This window comes from Scleropages formosus, chromosome 9 (assembly GCF_900964775.1).
Source record: "Scleropages formosus chromosome 9, fSclFor1.1, whole genome shotgun sequence".
Classification (NCBI taxonomy): domain Eukaryota; kingdom Metazoa; phylum Chordata; class Actinopteri; order Osteoglossiformes; family Osteoglossidae; genus Scleropages; species Scleropages formosus.
In genome coordinates, this window is record NC_041814.1 from 20,141,118 (window position 1) to 20,164,833 (window position 23,716).

The 23,716-nt window shown below is 40.3% G+C and overlaps 1 protein-coding gene across 4 annotated transcripts in view; it reads right to left on the reverse strand.

The window, feature by feature from the left end:
• LOC108935568 (E3 ubiquitin-protein ligase HECW1-like) overlaps positions 1 to 21,259 on the reverse strand; it is a 79,704-nt gene extending 58,445 nt beyond the window's left edge. For 3 of the 4 annotated variants that reach the window (XM_018754308.2, XM_018754306.2, XM_018754304.2), the window contains exons 1-5: positions 21,047 to 21,259; positions 7,444 to 7,505; positions 6,996 to 7,053; positions 2,013 to 2,313; positions 899 to 1,006 (exon numbers count right to left, since the gene is read on the reverse strand). In XM_018754308.2, coding sequence (XP_018609824.2) covers positions 899 to 1,006; positions 2,013 to 2,313; positions 6,996 to 7,022 — 436 coding nt within the window. In that variant the 5' untranslated portion in view covers positions 7,023 to 7,053; positions 7,444 to 7,505; positions 21,047 to 21,259. Of the gene's footprint in view, positions 1 to 898; positions 1,007 to 2,012; positions 2,314 to 6,995; positions 7,054 to 7,443; positions 7,506 to 19,689; positions 19,780 to 21,046 lie in introns of all 4 variants that reach the window. The other variant, XM_018754305.2, reaches the window with a different exon arrangement.
• Between the last annotated feature and the right edge of the window lie 2,457 nt (positions 21,260 to 23,716).

Genomic DNA, 23,716 nt, shown 5'->3' on the forward strand with positions numbered 1-23,716 from the left:
ATAGACTCCAAATAAATAAATAACCTCTTTGTGAACAGTTAAGAGTATAATCAAATAATAGCAGAATGTCTGTGATCCACTCCAGTTATGATTAAATGTTTCCTTATTTCATAGAATCTAGGTAACCAATATATCACACTTTGGTATGCCAATATAATTGGAACAATAACCAGACATCACAGTTATTATAAGCAGGTCACAGTATGATTGTACTTGAAAGTCTGCAAAATGTCACGCGTCCGACTGCACCCCAACTACACACACCTGGCAGGAATCAACAAAGTAGGGTATAAAAGCAGCGAGACCATCGCTCTCAGGTTGCGGAATCTCATAGAGACACCCGTCCACGCTGCACTCGCCAGCACACTTTTAGACCTTTGCCCTGTGTTTCTTGCCTCTTCGCCTCTCCTCTGATTCTTCGCCCCACGAACGGACTCCTTAGGTTACAATCATCGCATCCCACCTCGATTACAACTTTGAATTTGCCCACAGAACGATGTTCGTCCCTCGGTTCCTGAAAATTCACCTGTTCTTAAAGGTGAGTATTGTGTAGTCCTGCAACAAATCAATAAACACTCAAACAACTGGGTCCTACCTCTTGTCTCCTGACCTGAGGTTCTGACACAACATGTAAGGAATATTGCAACATAACTATAACTAAAGAACTTTATTACTTTTTATGTGAACATGTGAGGGAAGCTTATGATTTAGTTCTTCCCAAAAAACATGTTAATGTGTTCTGCCATGGGTTTTCAACTCTTTCATTTTTGTTTTCTGCTATGAAGCAGTGAAACAGTCAAGAATGTATTTTTCAATAATGTTCAGAATCCTGTATCAGGGTTTTCCCTTAATGTGGGAGATTTAAGGAGGATGGCTCTGACAGAAGGAGAGCACTTACGCTCCACGAAGTAGGAACTGGCGTCAATCTTCCATACGATCTGGCCTTTGTGAGATCCATTCACACCGCGGTTCTTGTAGTCCAGAAAGTTCTCTGACAAAACCTCATCTGAAGTGCATAAGAAGTATATGTCACATCAGAACTCCTGTCAATGCATCATTTAAGTACAACACTGTCTGTTTTTATGACCTTTATCTCATACATACATACTGTATAAACTTGACAATGAAAAAAGCTCAAAATTATGCAAATCAATAAAAAATAGTGCTGACAGGTCAGTACCACCCTGACAACGAAAGGAACACATTGTAGAGTTGACCGTAGACGTGACTTCAGGTGTTGCTCCTTGGAACAGCACAACTGGAGCAGTTGGCTGCTCAAGGCTCTTCTCTCTCCAGCCAGGGTGGTGTACACACGGTCTATGTTAGCTAGGAGTTTGTTTAGGTTCCTTCTCTGTAGCTTGCGAACATCCAACCTAATTTCCAGGACCCAGTCAACTTTCTTGACCAGCTCATTCAAAGAGTTGCCATCACCTGCAGAAATGCCACTGCCCCACCATAAAAGTGCACAGAAAACTACAACAGACTAGTAGAACATCTTCAAGTTTTGTCTATGCTCTTCCTACCACAACCTCTTCCTAGATTTCACAAGAAAGACTACTTGCAGTTGACATCAAATTCATTTGAGCTGAAAAAAAAAAATGTTTTTGATGCTAAAAAAATCTATAAAACCCATGGAAAACTGGGATACTGTGCTGCATTTTGAGTGCAGTGTGGTGCAACAGGGCCAAGAAAGATGCTCATTACACATAAATCTCACTTCAGTTCCACAGTTACAGAAATACAGCTGAATACTGATGTAAACATCAAAGTTCTGCCAGAGATGAGGTCTCCTACAAAACATAAGATCAGTCTTTCTGCTCTGAACCATGAAAAGAAATGAAAAAATTCTGTCTCTAACTTAAAATAAGATATCTAGGGTTTGAGAAAGTGCTGCTGGTCATAGGAACATAGAGCCATGAAAGTGACACATTAAATATGTAATCTCACCCAAATCTAATGCAAGCTGATGGATCTAGTGGTACATCAGGCATAGCCTCAAGGTTGAGACTCACCAATGAGATACATTCCGATCCAGTCACCAGCATCCACCTCCTCCTTGATGTCCCAGCAGATGACAATATCCTGTGACTGGCCAATGGAGTAGCTGGAGGTGCTGACTGTCAGTGTAGAGCGGCTGTCACAGGTTACCAGGTCCGTGTCACTGTTGGAGCGTGCGACAGCAATGGCCCCATTGTGGCACTGGTCAGGCCCGTAGCTGTAGCGCACCGAGTCCTTGCAGCGCCTCCGGTTCTGTGAGTTCCGCGACGGTGAGGCCATGGCTGCAAGGCCCAGGAACCTGTTTTGGTACAAGTTCTGCGAACAGCAGGAGAACTCAGAATTAAGAATACATATAAGTGGGGTCATGGTGGGGAAAAAAATCTGGGCTTTTTTGATGACGTGAAACTGAAGGCTAAACATGGCTATCAGTTATATGAGGATTCAGTCTTCAGATCATGACTAAAAACACATCCAGCAACATAAACCAAAATACAACATGGTGAAGATGAAAGATTTTGCAGGACACAAAAATGTAGGGCATATGACAAGCACACAATTCTCCAATACAGAATATTAGGTTACAGTCAGTAAAATACAGTTGGTCCCTGACTTAGAAATTATATAATTTCCATAGCGATAACAGTCCAGTAGAATACGTATCGAAACAGATGACAGAGGGGTAACAGATGATACAGCAACAAACTGAAATCTCACTTAGAAACTCGGATTATCGCCATCATATCCTTCATAAATATTCATCCTGTGTTGCTTACTTAAGTTTAATGCTACATTATAGTGTTTCATGTAATTATTTTTTTTAATAAAGGTAATCAGCATAATTTCTGCAGGTTACGTCGACAAAAAGAAATATATGAGAAATCAGCACAGTGGCACAGCAAGTAGCGCTGCTGTCTCACAGCACCTGGGTGGTGCAAGAGGATGTGGGTTTAATCCCCACTCAGTCTGTGTGGAGTTTGCAAGTTGTACCTGTGTCTGCGTGGGTTTCCTCCAGGTACTCTGGTTTCCTCTCACAGTCCAAAAACATGCTATTCAGGTTCCCACATAGTGTGTGAGTGATAGAGAGAGAGTGTGTGTGTGTGTGTGTGTGTGTGTGTGTGTGTGTGTGTTTCACTGATGGATGAGTGACCCATTGTAAGTAGTGTATCCAGCAGTGTAAGTCACCTTGGTGAATAAGGTGTGTGGGTTGATAACACTACATAGAGTTCATTAGAAGTTGCTTTGGAGAAAAATGTCTGCTAAATAAATAAATGTAAATCAGATTAGTAGAATTTTTCCATATGCTGAGTTTTCCCAACATCTCTTTCTTGCATTTTATGCAAAATTTAAAGCAATGCACAGATTCTACACTTCAACACTGGATACATATTTGATTCTCACAAAATATACTTGAGCACTGTCATGTCATAAGGCAGAGAAACAAATTGCCCAAGGTTCCTCTGTTCTACACTGGCCCACCCTCCAGGCCGCAGGGATGTACACTCGAAAAGAGCCATCCCTTCTGTGACCTGCTTCACCGTGGAAGATTTACACCGAAACCTGGTATCCCCTGGCTGCACATGCCTAAGCAAGGTCTGAGATGAGCTGGAGCTGTCCAGCATCCCACATCTGAGATGACTTAGTGTAAAAACAGCCAGCACAAGTCTGAGGTCTGTGTGCAATTCATATATGGCATTAGACCAAGCTTCAGGAAAGCATTTAATAAGCAACGACTGCTTTCAAGGCTTTGAAACGCTTTAACTTTGACCAAGTCGCTCCAGACTGCCTACAGATGGGCACAGAAATCTATGGTCTCTCTCTGCCGAGATCTGTTCTTTGTCCCCAGCCTTACACATTGTGCTCCTTCTGCTTGTGATATGAGAATTACAGTTTCCAGTCAAGGAGGTTGTCATAGTTCCTATTAATGAGCGTCAAGAAATCCCATGAGCATGTGAGTGTACCTGGTTTAGTGACCTCTTATTCACAGACCCTGCCGCATCACTTATAACGTCTAAAGGCAGAGACATTCATATCCATCCAAAGAATCATTTTCTATGTAAATAAGATAGATAAATAAACCTGTTAACAAAAGCCAGCTGTACATGCCAGGCCAGGCGAGTAGAAGAGAGTAAATATACTGACGCTCAACTCTATTGTTCTCAAACACTAAAAGCATTAGGAATTTCACACAATTTCTGGCACACTGGTCAATACACATTTGTGCGAGAGGCTGGTCACAGCTACGCACAACTCATTGCTCTTTCCTCTCACCCTGCCCTCTCTATACGGCACTTTGCTCTCTGTAGCTCTCCATGCTTTGTTCGTCAGGTACACAGCGCCACCTTGATATGCATATAAATATGATTAGTTTGTTCTCATAAGAGACCATCCCACAGGTTACAGAAGAGTGCAGCGTTGCAGGTGCCCTCATACCTAATAAAGTGAAAAATGCAGACCCCGTCAATCCGCAATACATTTGGTATGCAATGTGCAAGTGCACTACCGCATCTCTACCTCACTGAGGTTTTGTATTGAAAATATAATCCTACATAACCCCAGCATGTTGTGCAATTCTTTTTCAGCAATACGTGCAAAACACTGTCGATTACTGTAAGCCATATTATCATTCTTAAATGGCTTATTTATCCTCTTTTGTGTGTGCTGTAGTATATTTCAGTGGAACTGGAAAGCGTTATTTTCATGATATTTTGTCTAATATTTTCACAAGCGATATAGATCAAGGATGTTATTGTTTTTCATCAATGCAGCATTTTGTGGATGTGGAAGAGTGCTCACATTTCTAACTCTTATTCGTGAAAGTGGGTCACCCAGCCGCACGTTTTGGTAATAATGGACCCCCAGAGAGCTACAAACCCTGCTGGTTGGATGTTTATATAACTGTCTCCATAGTAACCTCACATTCTCCTCTCTCTGCTGACAACCGACTGAAAAGCCCACCAGCTTTGTCTACTTTTCTTCATCAAATTAATGTCATCCTATTCTGTACTAAAATTGACTTCATGGGGAAGGCAGCATTCCACACAGCATTCCACATAATCTGAGTTATTATTTTTTAATTCACTGGAAGCACATTTAGGTAGTAACAGAGATTTTTATATTTCTCAATCACTTCCAATGTCAGCACGTTGAAGAGTGCAGAAATCTTGAATTTTTTTCTACATGATTATTGGCAAGGTACTGATAAAAAATAAGAATAATTGTACTTTCACTGATTTAACTTATTTTAAGCCACAGCTATGTACTTACTATGCATTTGCAGGTTCTTGTGAGATTCTGAATGAAGAATAAAAAACATATCTAAATAATTACACACAATGGAGGATAACAGAAAACGTTCCCCTCTCATGGGATCGAAGTCTACTGAGCTTAGCACTTAATTACTTTTCCGGTTGTTTCTGTGCCATTAATGGCCTGTTATGAGCCCCTCTACTCCTCCATTAAACAGCTGTAGATCAATGGAAATATCTGCAATATCATGAAATCCCTGAGCGCTATGGGCCTCGGTGTCTTGTACATCACCTCCCCAGATTATTTTCACGAAACAAGAGTTTAACCATCACCGGACAGTGATCGGAATCTCCTAATCCTTTCCTCCTCTGGTTTACATGTCCCCACAGCTTCAGCAGTAAAACTTTATCCTCTAATTCACATTGATTTATTGAGCCAAACTAGCCACGAGTTGTTGATTCATTAAAATGCAACAGCTTGCTTCAGGCAATTCATCTCATTTAGACAACATATTCTAAAACTTTTGGCAAAATGACATTTTAAAATTTAATGAGTCCAAATGGAAATGTTGCTCTGAGAAGGATAACACTATGTGCAGCTATCTGATGTTGATATTCATGTTTTTTGCTCCAGCAGCCAGTTTGCAATGTGTCTACGCCAAATCAACGTCCACTTCTCACACTGAATAGCTGGGATTTGAGAAGAATGGCAACAGTTGCAGTGGCAAAAGAAACAGTGAAGGGGTCTCTGCAATGCCACAGAGATAGTGACATTTCACAGCAGACTCCTGTGTTAAAATAAATGTACCAGCCGCACACATTTTAACACACATCTCTCACTAAACATGTCAATTAGAGCTGCAGAGGTTACACTAACCCCCAGCAACAGTAAACAGGGTAGACTAGAGGGCTGTATACAGTAGACCGCATGGCTAAAACACATTGTAATGCCCGACTTCAGAAAAACAAAACTATTAAGTTATAAAGATCTTTTACCAATAAGAAAAAAATATAGATACTTCCAGATATGTTGTGAATTGTGCATTCTGTCAATTTTCATCTGTGTTTCATACTACTGACCAGCCTCTCTTTTCAGTTTAATCACACAGGGAACTGTCTTTGTCACTGGGGCTGAGGGGGTTCAAACCTCTTTGTTTCGTAGCCTCAATGATTTATTTCTTGAATTTAGATTTGATTTAAAACTATGTTGGCAAACTGCAGGAATAATTGTTTTCATTAAGTGATGTAGGTTCACTTAACACCCATGTGTTACCTCTGAAGCTGAAAGCCCCTTACATAATGAATGAACAAAATGAAGGTACACAGAAGAGGCTCCAAGGTTTCAAGTATCCTGGGCTTAACATCTTTCATTCCTAGCCACAGTCTTAGCAGGTTTTCCTCATCTCGCAGTACCAAGGACGCTAAATTATTTCAATTACAGGACTAAGTAGTTCAATCAAGAGCTTAAATGTTGAAGAAGAAAGAAAACCTGCTGGCACTGTGAATGAAGACCTCTGCCAGGGCTGAAGACCTCTGCTGTAAGCTGTACATAATGGAAAATGTCCTGTGGGGCATACAAAACACACACACGGACTGTGAAAACAAATGTCTGGGCCTACCATCAAGAGATGGCCAGCAAATCATCAGTGCATCTACTCGCAGACCACTCTTGTGAATGGAATGGAACGGAACCTGATGACTCTGATGCAAATGTGACGGGTGATGGGTGTGATACAGAAGAAGGACACTGACCTTAACACTACACAGGTGCAGCAGCATAATGAGCCGTCAAGTGAAAGCACATCAATTCCTGAGGAAGAGTCAATGGAATTACTCCAGCAGTGTTAGGACCGGCGTGTAACAGTTTGTCGAAATTTTGCTCTTTACAACCTTTTTTTCATTCCTCTGAGCTTGTCTAACTGACCAGTTACATCAATTCTATGAAAGAATCATTAATGATACATTTTCAGTATTAAAAACAAACGATGCATTTTTTTTGTCACGTAAAATTTTGACTAATAATAAATCACTGTTTTCAATTATTGCCTCTATAAAACACATCTGAGCAATTATTTCTGTAACTGTGACCTTACATAAACAAATATTATGGGACCCATGTGTCTATGTATGGCTGCCATTTTTCATTTGTATCTTCATCGGAGACACAGAGGCGTGAAGATATCAAAAGAAGGAGACATACATGGAGACAGGCAGGGGGCACGTGCATCGGCTGATGGTCTCATGGTGGCCAAAGCAAAAACCCTGCAGAAGAAGTGGAGACAGCACAAGAGAAGAATACATTGTTCAGAGTAAAGCATAGTTTACAGAGGTATCAAAAAAAAAGCATCGGGCCAACGAGCGCAAAGCAGTCTCAAATCATCCAATCTCTCATTAGCAATATGACATCCCCTGCCTTCCTGTCAGTAGTACAGTCTTTGATTTGCCTGTACCTGGTGTGACTTTTCATGTGTCTAACACAGAGGTATATGTAAGTCATCACCTATCATGTTTAAGAGCAGGAGCCAAATCAAGGATAAATGGCTGAAACAAGTGTTTCTGGCAGCTTCTTTGAGCTGAGCAAGTATTTTCACAATCAAGTGAATGTTTTCACCTCACAACTCCATTCGTTCTGCTCCCTGTCATTCCGAACTTTGTTTAACTGGACAAACACATGAGTGCCACGGCTCACTGGCTTACCAATGTAATTCACGCTATGTAACGACTAAGGACATTTTTGCCCTCTTATGTAAACCGGAGCTCAGTCCCGTCTGCATCTGTCTCTCCCTAACAATCGAGACTAATGGAGCCAGACAAGGAGGTACAGCCGTCTGCATCTGAAATACTGCCCTTACAAAAGATCATAATGACCATAATGAGCACTCCTAGCTCGGCTGTTGTTCTTCTGAAAGACCCCTCTCTAATGCACCTGATGGTGGCATTTTGAACATAAACTCAAGAAGCTGATTTCTGCAAAAGCCGATAAAACTAAAGTAAAACTGGTGCAAACTTTTTTAGAACTAAATGACACAACTCGGTGTGCCACGTGCAGTTACGGGCTCCTAGTGCACATCACCGGTGCCAACCGACTCTGGGTTTGACAGCTCTTTTGCTGCTCATGGGAACTCAAACCAGTTAGGAGAAGCAGAATGCTCCTTAACACTTGAACCTTCATGGTTCACATATTAAAAACTGGCAATGCCAATCTGTGAGCCTCTATAAGTTGCTTAACTGCAGTGATATTTACACTATGGCACCTCTCTATTTTTAATTTTATTGCAAAACTGTCACTGGCACCACTAAATTACCAGCATGGTGCCCTGTAAGTGGCACGTTGAACAGCAAAGCAGCTGTCTGATGTTCTAATTATTATTTAGCTGGTAAGCTACTAATTGGAAAAGTACGGAGCACAGGCTCAGGTCTCTCGCCTCTCATTACTGCGGAAAAATGGAAGTTACAGCGAGCAATGTGAAACACCTAAGGCTATTCTGCAAATGTTTTCAATACTCCTCTGGCATAAATGTGATTGCTCTTTGTTTAGGAGATGCTTTACCCAATTATAGAGCAGAGCACCTTTTTCCTAAACTAATGGTGCTGCACTTACACTTCTGTACAGACTGGTGGACAAGAGCATCTAATTATGCTTTTGCTTTCTGGACTTCAAAGAACAAATCTTGTGTTCTGCTGTTGTCCACATTCATCATCAACATGCACTTGATTAAACATACTATTTGCACACATAATTGAAGATGAAATATCTGAGAAAGAGCTCTTTACCTAAATGTTTTTTCCATTGAATACTCAAATGGAGTCTAATAAGGTCTAATTGAAGAAGTCTATAAGTTAATTGAATACATATTCCTAAGGATCAATTTAGCTGTCCTAATACCACTGGAAGAAAAGGCATTAAACATGAAGGTATGTTAGAAATCCATTTGAGGACTGTATAGAGGAACTGCAACTAATGGCATGAGTACTTGCAATATTCAATTAATCAATGCATCTGGGGGTGGTATACAAATGAGACATAATCCTTTTACATTGTACTTAGTTTCAGTAAAATTAAATAAGAAAGAATACTATAATTCTTAAGTTTTTAGAGTATATACAACCAGCTGATCTTTCCAAAACAATCTGAGGGACAGAGTATCCCAGTGCAGACTTAACAGGTTAAGACAGGGAGCCTTGGACATGTTCTTTGGAGATGGATTTGCTGGTGTTTCAGCACCATTGTCCAGTAGAATTTTCAGGCTCATGAAATGTCAGATACAGCAACAATTTAAAAAAAATTCCTTCTATGGATTACATGTAAAGGAAATCCAGGTTAAAAAAAAAAAATCAGACTTCAGAACTATAAATGTCTCTCTACATTTACAGTAATTCATTTGGCAGATGCTTTTCTCCAAAGCAATTGAATATTCTTTAGAGATTTTGTCTTCTTTTATGCTGAACATAAGAACCTCATTATTTTCTCTCAGACAATAGAACCATTACTAATACACACACACACACACACACACACACACACACACACACACACACACACACACATATTGTCTGAAACCTCTTGTCCCAAGCGGGGTTGCAGCAAGCCAGAGCCTTACTCGGCACTCGGTGAAGGGCCGAGTGGGGAGGGGACATACCCAGGACGGGACGCCAGTCCGTCGCAAGGCACCCCAAGCAGGACTCGTACACCAGACCCACCAGAGAGCAGGACCTAGCCAAACTTGCTGCACTACCGCACCCCCCTATTACTAATATAAATAGTCTTAATATTTAGAGTAAAATTCATGCTAAGCTTTCACTCTCTCTTATACTCCACTGACAAACATTTTGAAGAAAAAACATAATAACAAGACATCAAATTATTTCATTTGTATCTTAATTATATCTTATAAGTATCACATTAACCTCTCACATAGCTTCAGAGCATGTCAGTTTCTTGTAAAAACCCAAACTCTAGGTTCTACCTGTCCCTGCCAGGGGAATGAACCCAGAGGAAATAAATACTTAACAGGTCTTGTGTGGGAAGAGCAGGCAAAATAAACATGGATATTCATGAATATGAATGAATGTTAGCCAGGTATGAAGCTAATTTCCTTACCAATAAGTGGCGTTTACAAAAATGCATATTCTGAGCACAGAAAAAAAGCACCAAAAAAAAAAAAAAAAAAAGTCACACAAATATGAATGCTAAACACATGGCTTCATGAAACTTTTCCGATTACAAGGACATCATTTAAAGAATGTATAGTATCTCATTACCAATGGCAAAGCAGTATGTTTCCTACTAGGGTAACATCATTAATTGTAGGCAGATATTGCAGTCAGGAAAAGCAGTTTTCTCAATTTTACTTTTTCTGTATCCAAAATCAGGCCAAACATGACTGTCCTTATCTACCCAAGAGTAAGCTTCTGGGACATAGACCGTGCACTAAGTACAAACCATCACGTGCGCTAAGTACAAACAAGGTCTGATTGTATGAAGTGGTATGTTCTCCTGCAGTATACCAATGACAGACAGTATGCCTTTGACCTGGTCATTTATTTGTTGGAATGCAAAAAAATTTGCAGTAGGGAACATCATTTTTCTGGAAATATATTTTTAGGTATTTGATTCAGCATATATCACAGACAAAGATGTTTGTCCTTGGCTCAGGACAAAGTTGACTGTTTTCCTATAGTGATGTTTCTGGACTTTGTAAGTGAAATTTCAGGCAGCACAGGGGTGGCTCTTGGTATTGTGATTGGAGCAGCTGCCTTTGGCTCCAAGGGCAGCTGGTTTGATCCCCTCCTCTGGCTGCAGTGCCCTTGAGCAAGGTGCTTGCCCTATAATTGCTCTAGTACCTTTGCCCGGCCATGTGACTGGGTAACTAGTTGTGGCCCTGTGATGGACTGGCATCCCATCCAGGGCGTGCCCCCCTTCAGCCTTGTGCCCAATGTTTCTGGGATAGGCTCCGGCTCGCTGCGACCCTGCTTGGCACAAGTGGTTCTTGAAGTTGGCTGGTTTAGTCAGCCCAAGTAATGTAACTGAGGTGGATCCTTAAGAATGGTGCTTATGTGCTGGTCTACATGACTGTAGGTTCTTGGAGGGCATAATAGTGGAGTGGGTAGAACTGCTGCCTTTGGCCTCAAAGGTGACAGGTTTGATTCCCAGCTGTAGTACCACTGAGCAAGGTACTTACTCGAAACTGCTTCAGGAAAATTAACCAACTGTATAAATGTAAACTGTTTTTGAGAAAAGTGTCAGCTAAATGAATAAATGTAAACATATGCGGAATGCATTGAATGCTCTGTGCATCTCATTACTCAGGTCCCACAACTTTTATGCATAATTCTAATGTCGTTTCCTATATGACTTCCCAGAGAAAACACAATGGGTACATGTCGCTACGCCAGTAATTGGTATAATTAACCAAACAACTGCACCAGGGGTTCAAAGATAACCAAACCAGCGTGTTCTGCCATACCACAGAGTTTGAAGAGGCAATGCAGCAAATTACCCTCCTACTCTTCAGTGATGCCTCACCTGCTTCTTGATTAATTATAAGGAATTCATCACAAAGGAGTTGTTCACTATTCTGTGATGCTTTATATCTTTCGTTTCACTGGTAAAACTGAAAATGAATTGTGTTCTGCTTCACCTTGAGAGGAAATCCAAAGTGAAGTGATCTGAGTACTTCTTTCATATTGTGATCGTATGTGATCCTATGTAAAACACACAGTACAGCACAGTTAGCAGATGGGATGTAAGGGAATCAGCTATAGCTGCAAATTTTCCACTTTTAGCAGGGGTGACTAAATGGCCTTTAAACACATCAGATGCAGTCTTCAAGACAGCCAAATTCTGTTAAAAGTTAATTTGCAACCATTGCCAGTGCTTATCGCTGTAACTTTACTGCAACATTTCACTGTAATATTTAGTTACTCCAGCGAATCTTGAAATCTAATAACACACTGTGTCATAACAAGTGAAGTTTCTATCCATTTCTGTCACTCACACAGCAAATAAGGGTTTGCTTGCTGCTTGGCTGAATGTTCCATGCCTTTATGATTCAAGAGATGAAGGGTAGCTGCAGCACAGCTAAACGCTGATGAATTTATAGAGATTTAACAAAAGAAAGACTGTGACACATCACGATTTGGAATCCCCATCACAAGTCATTCAACTAAATATAATCCAAGACTTACAGAGTGGCAGAGAGTGCTAGTGGCACAGAGTGAAGCCTCTGACATAAAGCAGCTTGCTCCAGTGGGAGCATGGTTCTGGAGCTAATTAGATTTCAGAGTGAATCATGACCTCCTCTTGGTAGGTAATCAGATACCTTCATGGTCACTCTAAAGTATGTTTGCATCAATTTAATAACACCAAAGCGGAGATGCAGCTATAGGATGGAAGGTCATATTGTATGGTTCTTCCAAAAGACTGAAGGTCCAAACCCTCCATTTTATACATTTCCATCCTTTAGAGTGCTACTCCAGCCATTAACAATGGTTGATTCATGTCAGTGATGCTATGACTCAAAATCTGGCAAAGCCATGAGTGACAGATAGATGTGGGTGTGACATAATATAAAAAGAACAGAAATGAATAGATAGAAATTAATTCAGCAGCTCTTAAGATGACTGTCATTGGTTCTCCATAAAAAAATAATCTGACAAGAAAAAATATGATTGTCAGGAACAGCCCCATAAACATCACAGAGTAATATTAGGGCCAGCAGGTAGTGAAGTGGTTAGAACTGCCACTGTGCAATCAATGGACTTGGGTTTAAATCCAAACTGCTGTGAGATCCTTAAAGTAAGGCACTTAACTTGAACTGACAAAGTGAATACGTATTTAGAAATATCTGGCTGTATAAATGAGTAAATGATGCTTTTTAGCGTATAAATCTCACGTTTTAAGTTGCTTTGAAAAAAGCATTAGCTAAAATAATAAATAATAGTAAACAGTATCCTGTAGACATTTAGATGAACACCATATACGCTAATAGACACTTAGAAAAGCTACAGACATGTAAACTCAGGAAGGCAATACTGACCCATCCACTTTTCCATCTTCAGGTACTCACTGAACACGGTAAAAGACTAATGTTGTACAGTTTCACATTCTCAATGAGACAAAAAATTCAACTGGCATCTAAATTCATATAAAAATCTTGTGTGGATGTTTAGGAAATGCACTTGTTTTCTATATCTTGTTTGGATTTTTGGCCAAGAACTAGGCAATGTATGGATCAAAAGAAAAGGTCCTCCGCTTTATAACAAGTAACTCTGTGTTGTTGTTAGGTGCCGTCGAGTTGATATCCTGAACTATGGATAGCTGTCCTGAAAATGTACGGTCTTCCGTCAACCGCCTAAGACTTGAAAGAGGGGCATCCACGGCTATGGTGATTGTGTCGATCCACTGCATATCAGGTCTTTCTCTTCTACGTTGACCTTCCACTTTGCCCAGCATGATGTCCTTTTCCATTGACTGCTCTCTCCACATGATGTATCAGAAGTAAGAGAGTCAAAGCCGTGTTGTCTGAGCTTCCAGTGACATCTTTGGTCTGATCTGCTGCAATACCCACGCATTTGTTTTCCGGCCCGTCCAGGGTAAAAGCAGGACTCTTCTCCAGCACCATAGTTCAAAGGCATCAATTTTCTTCCTGTCCATCTTCTTCACTGCCCAACTCTCGGATCCATATGACTGAGAAGACCATGGCTTGAACTAGTTGGACTTTTGTGCACAGAGTCACATCCCTGCGCTTGAGAATTTTACCCAAGCTTCATGCTTCTGCCGTTTCATGGCAGTTTTGCCTAGAGCAATTCGTCGTCGTCTTTGTAGACCGAAGTTATCTACTATCCCTATTTCTTCTACATTAAATGTGAAGGTTTCCAGTTAGCTAGCTGTGAACAGCTTCGTCTTCTTCAAGTTGAGACGCAACCCCATTTTCAAGCTATGTTCTTTGATCCTGTAGAAACTCTATAATAAAATGAATTAATTTCTCAGCTTGATGTAATTCTAAATATATTGGTCAATGGCCTCATAGAGAGATGTTTTCACATTATTCTCTTTCGCCTCAGGATAAATATTTGATATATGGCCAGAACATGAAATTGGTTTACAGAGAGGCATCATTATTGTTATCCATACTGATGATCCTTCAGTTTTCTCAAGCGTGTTTTTGTGTATCGTACAAATGACAGGATTTAAATGAAATGAGGCCTTGGAAAAAACCAAGTGCTAAAAGTAAATCTGCTTTGATGCTTTCAACCAGGAATTTTAAACTTCAGTGTATCAGCAGGGTCACCAAGAATCAGCACTTCTTACACCTTTTCTGCACAACCACACCTTCCACTATTGGAATCCACCTGGTTTTATGTCCTTCTTTGCTTCACAGCCTCACTTGCACATCTAATTAGTTGGTGCTCACCCCCCATTCTAAACAGACAGCAACCAATTCTACTGGGGTGATGAGATCACCCTGTCCTTTAACCCCACAATTACTGTCCCCAACCTGTGCCATTCACAACCCCACCTATACTGTTGACTCATGACAGCTCATCTCAGTGCTAAGCCCCACTGATATCAATGTTCAAACAGCAATTCACTCAGCATCCTTGTTCGTGAGCTTGAAAACTAACTGTGAATAGCCACCATTTCTTCTGCAGCACATTTTAATTTAGTATGAGTGAATAACAGCTCATGGTTTGGCTAAGCCATTTAATGCTATAACTTGCTACCACAAGCACAAAATGTATCAACACCCATTTCTCTCCCTTGGCCACAAATGTATACTCCTCATTTAAGAGCTGTCAAGCTGTCTTTGAAACTCAAAATTCTGTTTCTGGGGCAGTCAATGAACAGTAGGTCTCATGTTCACCCACAATGAGGCCTGCTCTTTTCTCTGGTCACAACAGAACCAGTGATATAAACGAAAACTATGGAGACATACAAGAACATTGTTCTAATTAATTGTAGAAAATTTCTTTGCTACATGTAGAAAAAACATTTAAAAATACATTATTAAACAGTGCTTCATGACAAATTGGGTTTTGTACTGGCATTAAACATAAAAATAAACACAAGTTCCATTTAAAACATGAACAATATATCTATTTTACCTGTGCATTAATTTCAGGTTTCATGTCATTTATTAAACATATGATTATACTTGAGTTTTTTTCTCTAAGTAAATCATTTTGACATGATTTTTTGTAAAAATGATTTCAGGTCTTTGTTGTACATTCTTACTAAATATGTTCAATACAAGAAATACACAAAAAACTAGTTAATTACTAAAGTGAATTCAACTATAAATAATAAATTTAGACCAAACATGTATGGGTATTAAAGATGTCCATTTGACCAGAGTTAGATATTGGTTTCAAAATAGTATATAACTTTTTCATTCCTCGGGAAGTCAAGAATTTTGTATCAAGTGCAGAAAAGGACAAAATGACACATGAGAAAACGGACTTCCAATAAGACAATAAAATCATGGCCCCAAGACAGGAATTCATGTGCCTTGTGAACTAGTATTATTATAGAGCTTTAGGTTAACACGCTGATCACCTTGCTCTGAGATTACAAATTGCAAGTATTTCTTGTATTTTAAGCAATATAAAATTAAAATTAAATGGATATGGATAAACTAATTACTCAAACAAGTTGCAGCAAAGAAAAGCACATTAATTGGCTCCTAGGAATTTTGTATTTGCTGTACATGTTCATTGTTGACATGCTGCTGAATGTAGCTTTTCATTTTCTGGAGTGCTATTCAAAACCTTGCAGGCAGATGAAACCCTGAAATTAATAATTTCCTCAGTTTTTTCAGACAAACTGGTTGCCGCTTTTATGTGGGACTGTTATATGTTGGAGTGGGGTGTACTGAGACTCAGCAGTCTGCCATTGCTATTGACAAGGTGATTACTCTAAAGCTTGCCCAAAATTGTCCTCTCAGACCTGTTACAAATGAAAGCAGTTTTTACATTTACATTTATTCATTTAGCAGACGCTTCTCTCCAAAGCGACGTACATCTCAGAGAAATTTAATCTGTGCAAGTTCTTTCTCTGCCATCCAGTCCAGACATCAGCCAGTCCCTCCTACACATAAAATCTGACTTTCATGGAGGCTGAAGCACCTTGGAGAAAGTGGCCTTTCATATTCCTTTTCAGATGGACTTATAGTTTGCCACAACAATCAGACACTGATCTTGTGTTCCATCAAGCCCAAAGGCTTCTTCTCAGTGAAATCTCCCATCTCTTTCATGTTTAAACTGGTGCACACTAGGGGCACTTTACTTCATGAAAGTAATAATAGTACTAGCATTCCCTGGAGCTCAAACATTATGTTATCTTTGCACATGGTAGTTTCTCACCTTTGAATTAAAGCCCTGTAACACAAAACTCCTTCAGACTCACAGCCCGTGACAGTCATTGCCTGGAGACAACAGAATGTACACTACTGTCTTCCCACAGCAGTTGTACACTATGGACCCTGGAGGTCACAGCCTGTATTATCTTCAGTCTCCTGAGCTCAGAAACATTTGTTTATGTTCACTCCCTTGCCCTCTCACACTACAGTGTCTTCTTTTCCTGGTTCTCACACAAGATGTTACTGTCACTCTGTGGAGCGAAACCCTGTGGAACACTAACTTCTTTAAACATTTTATGGAACCCTTATGCCCGAAGAGCTCATAAACTTTATCTACATTCCCAGGAGTTCAAATACTACTGTATTCTCACTTTGAACCCACACACTTTCATAGCCCCTTTCCATGCAGTTCACACATTTTGGTAGCTTTACTCAATAAAATTCACACTGAGGCAGTTTCTTTACCAGGAGCTTACACACCTTCACTTAACCAAGCTCACAGACAAGTCTCAATAGCTGAAGTAAATCCACTGGTACCCCCAGTCCTATAAACTGGACAGTGAAGCATCCTCCCTCATTGTGATTCATATTTATGGCACCAATGTAATATGATGGTGATGGAACAAGAATGGCGACTCGGTGCAATAATCAATTTCTCTTTAGAGAAAGGATATAAGGGCACAGTTTAACAGTTTAAACTTTTCAGAAATTTTTAAAATCATATACTGCCATGACTTATCCAGGATAATTAACAAGAAAAACTGCTGAGTGAGTACAGTATATCCATTATTATAGGGCATTTAATGGATTATAGCTTTTGAAAAATAAAGGTTAAATGTTAATATCTGCAGTATCCACTGAAGATTAGCATTCAGTTGGTATGTAAAGTAGACAGTATACTGTAGTACACAGTATAAGTACATAATGAGGTGGCAGAATGGGACAGCTGGTAGTGTAGTGGTTAGAGCTGCTACCTCTGAACCAAAAGGTGGCAGGTTTCAACGATACCTCTGGCTGTAGTGCCCTTGAGCAAGGTACTTACCCTAAAGTTGCTCCAGTAAAAAAAAAAAAAAATAAAAAATCACCCAGCTGTATAAATGGGTAAGTAATTGTAGGTAGATTAATGCATTCTGAGTCACTCTGGAGAAAAGTGTCGGCTAAATTAATAAATATAAAATACACAAATGAAAAAGAAGAGGTCATGGTTTTATCTAGCTAGTCATTTTTACCAAGATAATCCTCCACTAATTTCACAAAGCATTTATCAAATCTGTCCTAAAATACCAACAGGTCTCCAAACGCTGGAGAAAAAATAGTGCATTCTGTTTCTGTGAATTGTGCTTAACTATGAGGAAGGTTAGTTGAGTCATTAGTCACTGAGCCAATAGGTGAATTCATATCAAACACAGATGCAGTCTCAGGTGAGACTACTGTCAGAGCTCTAGGCCACTGCTTCATGATTATTTCTGTCAAATGAAATCCCTGAGGTTGAAACCTACACCAGATCTGCTGGTACCAAGGCTACTGGAATGCCAAGGATACTACTATTTAGCCCTATATGTAGCAGTTCAGCAATTCAGAATCATTTTTTCAACTTAAGCACCAGGCTGATATGATATAACTTACTTGTTCCAATCAAAAAATTACCTATTACAACATGGAAAAATCTTGTGTTATAATTAAGCCTTAACTTTGTTATGAAATTAAATACTAGCATTTTTAAGGACTAAGTGATCATATTTGAAATGCCCAAAATATAAATATAAAAAGTCAAGAACATCCGTTTGTTAAAAACCCTCTCAGTTTCCATGTTGATAATCACAAACTCATTCTCACTTAATTTCATAACAGAGAAAGAGCTTAAAGCCACAATGGATCAGAAAAGGGCTGAGAATGTAAAGAACAGCAGCTTCAATCCTTTAACGTAAAGCTGTCAATAACCTTGCAGTTAGTCTCTATTTGATATAAATACACAGAATCTGGTTAGTACTGAAACTTATACTGAGGGCTAAAACTATAGGATACAGCGCAGCATTACGTAAATCACAAAATTTAAAATAAGCCTTTTCCATTCACAACTTGTTATTTCTGCCTCATTTTCTTCAGTTAGCAATATGGTAAACTGGACCCTTAAAATCTGGATAACTTACTAAGCTGTGCAGGGTACTAATATTTAATTATCTAATATTTTTATGTTTTTACACCAGTTACATAAAACTGAAATTTGCTAAATATTTAGTAACACATTATTTCTTACTGAGATAAACTGCAAGTCTGCAAATTACAAATCAAGCAAGCATGTATGTTTCTGGCATCACCATTCTGCATCACAATGTCATGTTTTACTGATTCAGGAGCAAAATGATATCTTGAAAATAATCTTGCTAGGTGATTTGACATTAATATGAATGTATTAACTGAAATAACCTCTTAAAAATTAATGCAAAGTAAGGCAAGATTAATGACCAACAACCATTCTTAACCTTTGAAAATTACTGACTCGTTACAAATGGTGTTTTTTATGGGAGACTAATTCCCTCTGCAAAAAAAAAAATGCTACACTGCATCATTGCTAAAATCTTGGCACAATTCAGGCAGAATTGTGGCCTGAAGGTGTTTCTCACAGGGATCCTTCAGTATACTTTAAAAAAACACTTTTATAATAAGCTTTGCTATAACAAACTTTTTTTTTTTTTTAACTTTACTTGGAACTTTTAGCTAATGCGTTAAATAAATTTTATTTTTTAATTGTCTGTTAGGGCGTGTATTGTTTTGTGTAAGTCCAATGTTATCCACTGGCCGTGTCATGGTGTCCAAGACAAATTTCCCTGGAAAGGGACAATAAAGTATATTCTATTCTATTCTATTCTATTCTATACCAACCTAAAACATTCACTCACTTAGCCAATGCTTTTCTCCAATTATCTTATACAGCTAGGCAATTTTTACTAATGAATTTAGGGTAAAGGCAGGTGATGCAGCATGTGGGATTTAAACCTACAACCTTTGGACCAAAGGCAGCAGCTCTAGCTACTATACTACCAGCTGACCCGAAGCATAAGATAATCAACTTTACAATCACTTACCGATTTATACACCTGCTGTGCATTCTCACTGGAGAAACTCTGGGTCACTGGGCAATGGTACAGCAGCAGGAATGGATCCAAATCTGGAACCTTCCGACAGTAAGACAACAGCCCCTAAGGAGGAGACGTGCTGCCAAACTGTTTATATGCAAGCTAACTATCATGCATGTAAGTTATTCTAGATTCCCTCAAAGTCCAAAGTGAAGTAATGTTGAGCATACAAAATGTAAAAAAGTTGTGGCTGGAGTCCAGGAGGCAACGGCTCCAGGAAAGGGCTCTCAATGGAACCTCACAATAAAAAAGTGTTGGGTTTTTACACCTTTATTTCAGTCAATCCACAATGACTGGAGTCCGTGTTTTAAAGCAAGAAAAGTGTAACACAGAGCGCAGTATCTGTACAACTTCCTTAATGGGAAGGAAGGTCGGGTTTCTGGACGTTTCTGTGAAGTCACACATACTGACGTGGTTTTCCAAAGCAACTGGTGACGCCGGTATTATTCCTACAAGTGTTATTATTACACCAAAATAACCTGACCTAGACAGCAAGTCTGTTTGTACATAAAACCTCCTTAATTAAATTAAATCTTTCATGTCATTTTTTAACCAGAAACCTAAACTAAACCCAACAAGTGCCCATCTAACCGCCAAAAAAGCATATCCGGCACGTTAAAATTAACATAGTTAAGATAAAAACTTTGAACAGTCCAGAGGGCTTTCCTCTCAAATCAGGAAGTCTTTTTAAACCCGAAAAGCTGCACTTTACACGATTTAAGGAAAAAACGCAGTGCGTTTAATGCGGTTAATCCGACGCGGTCGTCACTTTGACGAAGATATTATAAAACCGCCTCTTGACGATGATGAAGTGCAGATCTATTCCGGCAGCCCAACTGCACTAGTGCGGCCGCAAACGGAGGAGAGAGAGAGAAAAAACAACATTTCAACAGCCAAAGGTAATTAGAGGGATTCTCTGCTGTCGCCTGCTAACCTGGTGTCCTCCTTTTCGCTCACACACACACACACACACACGGGGCCGCCTCACTGACTTCCACACAAAGGAACCTCCCGCAGGACGGTAGCAGCAGCCGCGCGCGCACAGTGACGTACATCGTGACATATATGATGAACTGTCGCGTAAATGTGTTCCTTTTTTTTTACGCTGCCCGCTGACGGATGTTTTGCAGCCGGCTGCGCCCCGCTCGGCTCCGCTGCGCCGCAGTCCCCCCCTCTGGCTCTGCTAACTGCGATGGAGAGGACGCGCTCTGCCTCACGCACGGCACGCGCCCGTTCCACGCGCATCGCTGCGTGTGCGGCTGAGCGCGCGCGACCACCGACAGACAGGGCGACTCTGTCGACCTACCTGGGATGACGATTCCTGTCTGCGCATCATACTCCTCGTCCGTTATCCGTTAAACATCCGGCTCGTGGCTGTCGGTTCGCATTGAGCCCGTGTTAGTAGCCGTACGGAGACGCGCGCATCCTTGGCGCACTGTTAAGCACCGTTAAATGGAAGAGCCCCCCATCCTCACAGCCCGTTCCGTCCTCCGGGTTCTCGCTGGGTACCACACGCAACCGCAGCCAATAGCAGCCTTTGTCTTTGCGCGTGCAGCGCTGGCACAGCGGCTCTCTGCTGCCCCCTATCACGCCTCCGTTACCTGCAGGTAAAAAAAAAAAAAGAAAATCACAGTGGACCGTTTTAGACGTCCCACAGGGATCTCCCACAGCCGGCGAAGTCGCTACTATGACATCGTGCGTGAATTTTTGCTCCAGCAATTTTTTTTCTCCATCTGAATAGCGCTGTAAATGGAAACCAGGACTTTATTCATCCGTGGAACTCGCTTTCACAGGAAAGATGTGCACTTGGTAAGGGAAAGTCATGGTGGTAGCGACAGAGCAGGGAGTAATTTTTTTGTCCAAAAAAAAAAAGGGTTTTGATGTCAGTACACACACACACATCTACACTCAGTGGGAAGCATAGCAGTGTAAGCCCTTGCCGTGTAAATGTGTCCTGCTCTGAATGCCCTCTGCTGCGGTACTTCTGAACAAGGTACTTAGCCGGAAATCATGCGCGCGCACACACACTGTCTTAAACTGCTTGTCCCAAGTGGGGTTGCAGTGAACCACAGCCCATCCTGGCAACACAGGGCACAAGGCCGGAGGGGAAGGGGACACACCCAGAACGGGACGTCAGGCTGTCACAAGGCACCCCAAGCAGGACTCGAACCCCAGACCCCCTGGAGAGCAGGACCTTGTCAAACCCGCTGCACCACTGCACCCCCTCTTAGCCTGAAATGCTCCTAAAAAAAATTACCCTGCTGTAATTAACAGTAAATAATTTTAAGTGGCTTGGAACTTACACTGTAAGTCATGTTGGAAAAAGGCTTCGGTTAAATAAAGGCCTGTATATACAGCATTTGTTACAGATATTTTTCGCTGTCTGCCCTCTATTTTTTTTGATAGACTGTGCAATATTTCATGCACCTAGCTGTGAACTTTCTCAGCTGCTGTCAAAGTGCGTATAAAGCCAGTATAAAATACTATGTAATGGGTGCTACCGTCACGATCCTTTCAAAGTGTTACAACTGACCCCACAAAAAACATCATCTTCTTTTTTCTGCTGTGAAAACTACATGCTGAATATCTGAAAGTGGTATTCTGCACAACATAGTTGTTTGAAGAAGGGGAATCTTTTGTTTATTTGCTGTATGTTTGTATTAAACTAGACAATGGCTTCAAAAGAAGTTTCTTTTCATATTCTGGAAAGGCTTCAGTAAAGTGAAGGAAGCGAAGGCTCACAGCATCTGTCGGGTTATGCTGTATATTGCCAGAAAAGGGGAAAAATGCAGAATAGCTGTCAAAAAAAACCTTTTCAAAAGCACTGTAGAGGCTTGGGTTTTCTCCTAGGGGCAGGTGGAAAAACTGAAAACACCTGCTAGAAGAACAGATGGGGTTTTGGCCTTTGTCCTTAACGTTAAGGTTTAATTAACAGGCCTTATAGGAAATCTTGACATATTTGTTGGAGAGCAAAGTAAACAATGTTTATGTACTTTTAATCTAAAATTGCTTTATTTTGTCTACACAGAGTTTTTTCATACCTATGCAGATGTATTACATTTTACCCTTATTAAATCTTACATGTCTACCAAGATTGTTTCAAGCATCCATATATAAAATAAAAAAGTAATAGATAAAATAAAATAAATACCCTGTGACCTTGACTATATGTGTGTGTTTCACAAGGTCTTTGTGAACTAGCTTTGGTTACATAATTAAGTAAAACTCAAGGTTTTCTTCTAAATAATAAACTGTTTTTCATTTGCTTGCTATTGTTATAGGGGGTGTGGTGGCGCAGTGGGTTGGACCAGGTCCTGCTCTCCCGTGTCTGAGGTTTGAGCCCTGCTTGGAGTGCCTTGTGATGGACTGGTGTCCTGTCCTGGGTGTGTCCCCTCCCCCTCTGGCCTTTACGCCCTGTGTTGCTGGGTAGGCTCCGTGACCCCGTATGGGACAAGTGGTTCAGAAAATGTGTGTGTGTGTGTGTGTGTGTGTGTGTGTGTGTGTGTGTGTGAGATTGTTTTTTTTTATAGCTCAGAATAACATTTGTTTAAATATTTGCGTTGTGCTTCTGACACTGGTGGCCTGATGACTCAGTAGGTATGACTACAGTTGGTGCTCCACATTTCCAGGGAACTGAGTTTGAATTTGGTCCTAGTTCTGTGTGAAGTCTGTGTCTGTTTCTCAGCATACTTACATTCTGAAGTCAACATTTCTTATCAGACGTGACAGTTTCCTACACAACAGTATGATATATGATGGCACTAAAAGCTGGCAAGACAGTAATGACACTATTAAAATTGCATTTGTTGAAAATGCACTTTTTCTGCAATGTTTTTCCCATTTCTAAAGTATTTAATTTGAAGAGAGATTAAAGAAATCAGAAGCAAATATTTTTTGTTTTGTCTTTGCACAGCTTGTTGCCATTATTTGGGAATGTGGTATTCAGGATTAAACACTCACACAATAGACATGAGCG